Source organism: Rhincodon typus, unplaced genomic scaffold (genome assembly GCF_021869965.1).
Source record: "Rhincodon typus isolate 14 unplaced genomic scaffold, sRhiTyp1.1 hic_rhity00001679, whole genome shotgun sequence".
NCBI lineage: Eukaryota > Metazoa > Chordata > Chondrichthyes > Orectolobiformes > Rhincodontidae > Rhincodon > Rhincodon typus.
The window spans coordinates 4,189-12,842 of record NW_025967317.1 but is presented as its reverse complement, the minus strand read 5'-3'; the positions used below and the strand labels follow the sequence as shown (position 1 = coordinate 12,842).

The 8,654-nt window shown below is 37.4% G+C and overlaps 1 protein-coding gene across 1 annotated transcript; it reads right to left on the bottom strand.

Annotated features, from left to right (window-relative positions):
• Positions 1–269: 269 nt before the first annotated feature.
• On the bottom strand, positions 270–7,374 carry LOC109917094 (stabilin-1-like). The gene is made up of 4 exons (XM_048592696.1): positions 7,253–7,374; positions 6,495–6,635; positions 5,614–5,733; positions 270–1,320 (listed from the first exon to the last, which is right to left on the bottom strand). The coding sequence occupies exons 1-4, from the start codon at positions 7,343–7,345 to the stop codon at positions 1,267–1,269; spliced, it is 408 nt and encodes a 135-aa protein (XP_048448653.1). The 5' UTR covers positions 7,346–7,374; the 3' UTR covers positions 270–1,266.
• Between the last annotated feature and the right edge of the window lie 1,280 nt (positions 7,375–8,654).

Below are 8,654 nucleotides of genomic sequence, written 5' to 3'. Positions count from 1 at the left end.
CATGATGCAATGTGATTTCTAACATGCACAACATGATAAATTTGAAACTATGCATTCAATAAGCTGACAGCTAACATTTGGAAACACTGCCACCTAGGGGTACATTCTAATGCATCATGCTGATGGATCACCAGTCCCAAAAGAACTGAAGCGATTAAACTTGCAGTCTGGAGTTAACAGCCTACAGACCTGCCATTACCTGGCATGAAGTCCTTGTTAATCACTGTGATTAGATTCTTGAAAACAGAACAGAACATTCATGCAAACGGTTACAATAAAAACACTTTATTTTCAAATTTTCATGGAAGATTTGATGTCTGGTATATAACAAGCCTTGGTTTTTGGAGAAACAAAGCATTGGTGACTTAGACCTGCAAAATGTGATTTCATTACTAATGAAATAATGTATTTTGCAATGCTTTGTTTCTGGGTGAAGACTGTGTTATGATACTTTTGTATTTCTGCAATGAATATAATTTTGATTAACTGCTCCTTAAACATGAATGGGATTGCCTGTTGAACATACACCAGCTTTTGGAACAATTCAAAAATAGAGTGAGCAAAAGGTTTTTTTAGTAGGTATTTTGTTAGTCAGAAACAAATTGCAGGAATAACATAGTGGAGCCATCAGCATCAGCGAGCAGAAATTGTCAATTCATATTTTTGAGTAGATCTTCAACGAACTGTCCCACTGAAAGGTGTTTTTTTTTTTTGTAATATCAAAATGTAACCTGTGATTTATGTCTGTCTTAATTTCTGCCAGACCTGCTGAGAAATTCTGCCATGTGCTTTTCTTATTTTGCATTTTTAACATTGTTGGAAGTAAGGAAATGACATTCGGTTGGTGGTATATATTCCACATTTTAACATAGTCAAAGAAAAGTATACAATGGTCTTCTTTATAAATCTACTTGTAAAAAGATGCGTATTACAAACTTATATATAAAACAATGTTATCTTTGCCTATTAGTACAAAATGAAAAAATAAATTTTCAGTCTTTCTAGAGTCACCAGACTACCGCAAAAATGCAATTCAATATATGCATTTCACATGTTCCTTGGTGACTCTGACAGTGTGCCCACACATCAGTACAAAAAGTAATCGGACACCAAGTCCAGTGATTTCATTTATTTGTTGCTATCGTACAGCCTGTCCTTCATTTAGAGCCTATACTTTGTTCCTGTAGCATCATCATACATTGCACTAAAATGGTACAGTATGAGTGGTAGTTTTTTGTTTGAAAAAAAAAGCAGAGGTCTGGTTCTTCAATCTTGTAGAATGTTCTGGGTGTCTGAATAATATTCATATTCATCGTTGTCCTGTATTTAAAGACAAACTTTTAAAAATCAGCAAATTCTTAAACTGTAGTTTCATTCTTAGAAACATGGTGTATGCTTTGACTATGTCAATTAATCAACAATATGGTTTAATATAATATTTATTTGCACAGAAGTTGCTTTTATTTAGGAATGGGTTTTGCCTTGTGAAAACATTGCAAGTAAATATGATTTTGTCAATTAATTACCCCAACCTACCAAACAATTGGAGTTAGTTTAAAACCTTTATTCCAAGACTTAAAGCACAAAGTGTCTTTTTGTTTAATAACATCATAATTAGTCACATTGAAAAATTCTTTTTGATAACTGTCTTTCCTGCAACTGTTCAGCACACTTTTAGGTTAGTTTTGTTTCCACACAAGGTTATAGCACAGAGGTCACTGATCTGTTGTCTTAGTGAATTGTTTTTGCACCCAAATGACAAAGTACAACTGGCCTGCTACTTTTCTCATAGGCTGAAGGAAAAATTTGTAAGGCTATAAGCCAATTCGCTCGAAGCCATGATTTAAATCTGCCTCCACCACCGCTTTGACAGTACATTTATATATCTTTGGTGCCTTTTTTTTTTAAAGAAGAAAGCTCTCATTGCCATTGCTTCTTATGGCAATTTCTGTACTTTTTACAAAAAAAATTCTTCTGGTTCTTGCTCTTTCTGCCTATCTCCTTGCTGATGAGACTTCACATGATTTTTATTACCTTTACTGAAGCTCCCCTCTATTTATTTGGTCCCCTTCAAGGGGAAACAACTGCAGCTTCTCTAATCTGTTGATGTAACTGAAGTTCCTGATAGTTGGAACCATTGCCATGGATCTTTTCTGCACCCTCTGTAATGCCTTCACATCTTTCCTAAAAACATGGTGTCCAAAACGGCACACTATGCCAAATGAAGCCAAAATATCAATTTAATTTCCTTGCACTGTACTCTTACAAGTAGGTGTAACATTAGATTTCATGTGATGTATTAACTGTACTGCCTACCTTTTTCAGCCTTCAATGATGTATAGATATATAATTCAAGTCCTCCTTGTTACAACCACATGAAGTCATGGAGAAATTTTATTACCCGAGGACAGACACACTCATGTGGCAAGGAATTTGCTGGCCTTGTAACTAAATCTTTAGTGGTACTCCAGAAAGAAATTCTATTTGAACCACAAGCTTGTTCTATAGAACGTAGAAGATAGGAGCAGGTGCAGGCCAGTCACCCCTTTGAGTCTGCTCTACCGTTCATCACAATCATGGCTGATCATCCATCATCCAGTCCAAAACTGCGCACAATATTCTAGGTATGGCCTCACCAAGGCCCTATATAACTGCAAGAACACATCCCTGCTGCTGTACTCAACCTCTCGCAATGAAGACCAACATACCATTTGCCTTCTTTACCACTGCATGCTTACCTTCAGCAACTAGTACGCAAGGTCACCCAGGTCCTCTCCCAATTTACAACCATTCAGGTAGTAATCTGCCGCTTTTTTTTTGGCTTCCAAAGTGAATAACCTCACGTTTATCCAAATTATACTGCATCTGCTATTGATTTGCCCACTCACGCAACCTGACCAGATCATGCTGAAGGATCTTTGCATCCTCATCACAGTTCACACTCCTACCCATCTTCAGGTGTTACATTTTGTTCCCTCATCTAAATCACTTACTATGTATTGTAAATAGCTGGGATCCCAGCTCCAATTTCCTGTAGCACCCCAATAGTTACTGCCTGCCAATTTGAAAATGACCCACTAATTCCTACTCTTCTTTTCCTCTCTGCCAACCAGTTCTCTATCCATCTCAATACACTTGCCCCAGTCCCATGCGCTTTAATCTTGCACAATAATCTCTTATGTGGGACTCGGTCGAACACTTTTTCTGAAAGTCCAGATATACCACATCGACTGGCTCCCTGTTGTCAACTCTACTAGTCACATCTCCATAGAATTTCACCAGATTTGTCAAGCATGATTTCCTCTTCGTAAATCCATGCTGACTCTGTCTGATTCTGCCACTGCTTTCTAAATGCTCCGCTATAAAGTCCTTAATAATGGATTTGAGAATTTTCTCCACTCCCACTGTTAGGCCTACTGGTCTATAATTCTGTTTTCTCTCTACCTCCCTCTTTGAATATTGGAGTGACATTGGAGGGTAGCTAATCAACAGGGACTGTTCCAGAGTCGATAGAATCCTGGAAGATGTCCACCAATGCATCCACTATTTCTACAGCCAGTTCCTTAAGTACTCTGGGATGTAGATTATCAGGCCCTGGGCATTTATCTGCTTCCAATCCCGTCAATTTTCCGGCTCCATTTCTTTACTAGTGTTGATCTCCATCAATTCTTCCCTCTCTCTCAATCTTGCATTCTCCAACACTTCTGGTATCTGATTTGTGTCCTTTTTGTTAAGACAGAACCAAAGTATGTATTCACTTGCTCAGCTGTTTCTTTGTCCCCTATGCTAAATTTCCCCCGCTTCTCTCTGTAGGGGACCTACATTTTGTCTTCACTAATCTCTCTCTCTCTCTCTTTCTATGTACCTATAGAAATTCTTAGTGTTAGTCTTTATGTTCCTTGCGAGCTTACTTTCCCCTTCTTAATGAATCCCTTGGTCTTTTCTTTGCTGAATTCTCTAAATTGTTCCCAATCCTCAGACATACTATTTTTCTTGGCCAATCTGTATGCTTCTTCGTTGGATCGGATCCAATCTCTAATTTGTTTTATAAGCCACGGATTGGCCCTTTTACCCTTTTTGCTTTGTGCCAGACAGGAATAAACAGTTGTTGCAGTTCCCCCATGTGTTCCTTGAATGAATGTTTACCATTGCCTATCCACTGTCATCCCTTTTTAAGTAACTCTTCCCCAATCTATCATGGCCAACTTCCACCTCCTATCTTTGTAGTTTCCTTTATTAAGATTCAGTGCCCTAGTCTCCGAATCAATTACTTCCCTCTCCATCTTGATTTAAAAATTCTAGCTTGTTATGGTTGTTCATCCCCAAGGGGACTGACACAGCTAGTTTGCCAATGATTCCATTCTCATTACACAGTACCCAGTCTAACATGGCTTGCTGTCTAGTTGGTTCCTCCACATAGCAGTCAAGAAAACCATCCCGTATACACTCCAGGAATTCCTCCTTTACAGCATTGTAGCTAATTTAATTTGCCCAATCTATGTGCAGATTAAAATCACCCATGATCACCAATATTCTCTTCTCACATGCATATCTAATTTCCTGTTTAATACCATTCCCAATGTCACCATTGTGATTTGGAGGTCTTATAGTTGACACCAAGGGGCAAACAACATTAGTAGGTATTTCTCAACTCTACCCCTACAGACTCCATAGTGCAGAGGTAATATACTTTCTCACTAATGTGTTAATTTCCTCTTTAACCAGCAATGCCACTCCACCACCTTTTCCTTTTTTGCCTGTCCTTCCTAAATACTGAATTCCCGTACCATTGTATACCCACAAGATCTGAACCTGCATTACGTAGCTGAGGAAGGACTCTACAAGTCAGACATCAGCAGTGTCTATAAAGTTTCCTGAAACCTAAAAATTAGAAATTATATTTCTACATTCCACATCAAGATGTAACAAAGTGGGACCGCAAGAAAAATGATCCTGATGACCTGTTACTGGTCTCCTACCAGTTAAGCTCTGCATGGATTCCAGAGGAAAAAGACAGCTGTGAATGTAATAGAAAGTAAAATTGCCCACTTCATTAATTGGATATGTTCAGGTCATTAGGTGGCTTCTTAACAAACTGAAAATCTTAGAAGGCATAGATGCTTGATGAAGTTGACCAGCTCCAGACTGGCAGGAACAGGAATGGCAAGTCTGAAATGGTATTATTTGATAGAGGGAGGGGAGGGGGGAAAAATTTTGCAACAATGAAATTTTAACTACCAACTTTTACCTCTTTTTGCTATGGTCACTTGGAAGATGAAGATGCTTTTATTTTGAGACCATGAGCAGACAGCAGCCACAGTAAAGGCTGGCCACTCGGACCAGAATGTGACCCTGGTGTCCTGCCTTCAATTCTGTTCCCCCACTAACACTAAAATCATGACAGTTTTATTAAGCCATTTGATTGAATGGGAATCTTGGAATTTATTTTTTTTTAGTAGAAATCACCTGAAATAAATTCAAGTAGCTTTTCTTGCACACGCTTGATATTTCTTACCAAAGTAATAATTCTGTCTTTTAACTTCCACCCAAAACACTACGCTGCACATATTGAAAATCATTCTCTGTACTTGAGTATATTTAGTAGCCACTTACCTCAAATGGCTCAGTAGTGTTATCTGTAACTATACCATATGCTCCATACACTGGATTTGGCACAGAAACCAGTGCAGGATTGTCCTCTGCACTGAGGCCTATACCATCATCGTCGTTAGCCTAATTAATAAAATTAACAAGATTTATAATATAAACACACTTGTTGCCATACACATAATGTAAACTGTCCTAACTCTCTTTGTTGTTCAGCTAGCATTTGGTTTCTTAGAAATTATTTATTGTACTTCAGAGTCACTTGGAAGTCTGTGTGTCAGAAGGAATACACTCATTCTCTCATTAAGGACAAATCCAACCCAGCTAAATTTAACTAGGTTCTGCCAATTTAGGGTTAGCATAGGCCTGGGAACGTTGAAGTGTGGACCTGAATACTTCAGGAATTCACCCATTTAAAATTCTGCTACTTAGTAAAATGAAGCACTTTATATCCTCCTCTTCAAATTTCAAATTAATTTTAAGACCATATATCCATAGCATTTAGCTGGGTGTAATTTGATGTGACATCGATAACATTCTGCTGTTGCATAAGCAATAGCATAGATTTAATTTTTACACAAGGGTAGCACCATTTAGGAACTGTGCCAATTCCAAAGCAGAGCCTAGGAGGGGGGTTTGTAATCTCTGATCAGAATGAGCACTAATCGGTCAATTTGGATATCCTGGCCAAATGACTGTGTTTCTCAGACAGTTTAGACTTCTATTTGACTTTTCATATCAGGGACCCAAAACAAGTGGGAATATCCCATTTTGTATATCTGAGCATTCTTGCAAGTTAATGCATGCTAGCACTATGCTAGTTGTTGTTACATCAATATGGGCCAAGAAGAAGCAGTGCCAGGATGTATCATTTCAATTTGACATACCTTGAAGTATTGAAATTGGAAAATCTCTCTCCTGCGTCGGAGACAAAAACTCAACCCAACTATTGCAGCAATCAAACATCCCAGTCCTAGAAGTAATGTTGCACCAAGGACGTTACTGGATGAACTTGCTGACGCCAAAACCTACGAAACAAAGGGATCTGCTGATTAGCAAAGTTTCTTACATTTACAAAATTATTCCTGGATAGTGTTCTTGTAACCACCATGCAAAGATTTTTAGCATCAAGTTTGTAATCAAAAGGTCAAGAATGTCAGCAATACGAAATGGAACATGTATTTCAATATTTCTTTTATCAGGTATTATAATTATGTGGTCTCTGATCAGGTACAACATTGATTAGGTAAAGGATAACATCTCTGCATTTAATCCCCAAGCAATATGCCTCAAGTCTTAACCCAAAAAACCTTCAGTAATAATAAGTTTTTCCTTGAAACCAGTAGTTGATAGTAGATCCTAAACTATGAATACTCATGGCTTTGTATCCACTGGAAAATGAACTGAAAATATATTCTCTCCTCCCTCACCATCACCACCAATCAACACACCCCCACCCCAGCCCCACCAATCCAAACATGCTATTTCAGTAGAAACAAAAGTGAATTCTGCCTGCGCCATCAATTTAAGCTGGGTTGAATTTTGAATCTTCAACTTGGAAGATCTAACTAACCAATTCATCTTTTGACAATTTCAATTTTGAAGCAGGGCCACTGGTGTTTACATTCTTCTGAGAAGCACTTACCGGATGAGGAGTTGTTAAAGGTCCCTCTATGACATGTATAATTCCATTGCTGGCAACTAAATCCCATTCCATGATATGCCGGCCATTCACCATCTTTGAGCTCTACCATCATGAATGTAGAGTTAGTTCAACAATACATTTGATTCCAGTTCAAACAACAGCCAATAAATATGACCTGTCATTGTTACTACCATCTCTATTCTAAGTCTTGTCTCCATTTGTGGAAGGTAGTAAAGTAAAACACTGACCTTAATTAAAGTTACAAAAGCAAAATAAGGTGGATGCAGAAAATCTGAAATCAAAATGAAAATGCTGGAAATACTAAGGAGGTCTAGCAACATTTCTCTCCACAAATATTAACTGCTGTGCATTTCAAATATTTTCTGGGTTAGAATTAACTGTCTATAATTCAAACATTTTAAAAATGGGTTATTTATCACTGAAAACCACTGAATTTTCTATCTTGAGTAGAAATAATAGTTATAACACACTTGATTAAAGCTTTCTTCTTCATTAGACGATTCTGTCATCATTTTGTCATGTAGATAGGACATTATATCAGGCTCAGAGTATATGTGAATGTGGCCATCAACCAAACAGGAAGCAAAGTAAGTAAGCATTTACCTATATAAAGGCTACTTGATGCTACTAAATTATGAATACTTAAACTTATGAAATGCATCCTCTATTACTTGAGGAAAAAGTAGTTGGGTATATTCATTCAGTTTAGGTTGTTATAGAGAAACAAGTTTCTCTCAAAATCACCAAAACTGTGCAGACATTGTATGTGAAAAAAACATACACTGGTCACTGTCAATGATTTTAATCAATTGCAAGAAACTTTACATTCATTTATCTAAAGTAAAGATCATCAACTTAAAGCCATCAAATGAAATGGTAGAATTAAGGTATCTTGTCTACCATTAAAATGAATTCTAATTAAAATGTTGATTTATTCACCAAAGCTAACAAGTAGGGAATATTTGTAGCAACATGCTTGATTTCTATACTTGCTCTTTAATCATTGTCAGAAGAACACTGGCTGGTCAAATATCTATTCTAACTCTTCTCACATTTAGTAAAACGATTATTTTTATTGTTGATTCAAGTTACAATTTGAGGACTAAATAGCATTATTCACACCTTTTGATCCATGTCATGTCTATTCTGTGCTCAGACTTTGCAGTTGTCCAACAGGTTTGGAGGTTTTCTCCATTTGTTTGAATGAGAGTGAGGGCTGTAGGGTGGATGAAGTTTGTAAGATCTTCAATGGTCTTGAAAAGGTAGACATGGAAAGGATGTGAGTGAGTTCAGAACAGTGGGACACTGTTAAAACCAAGGTCAGCCTTTTAGGATAGAATTACGAGGATTTTTTTCTTGGAGGGCTGTGCGACTTTGGAAC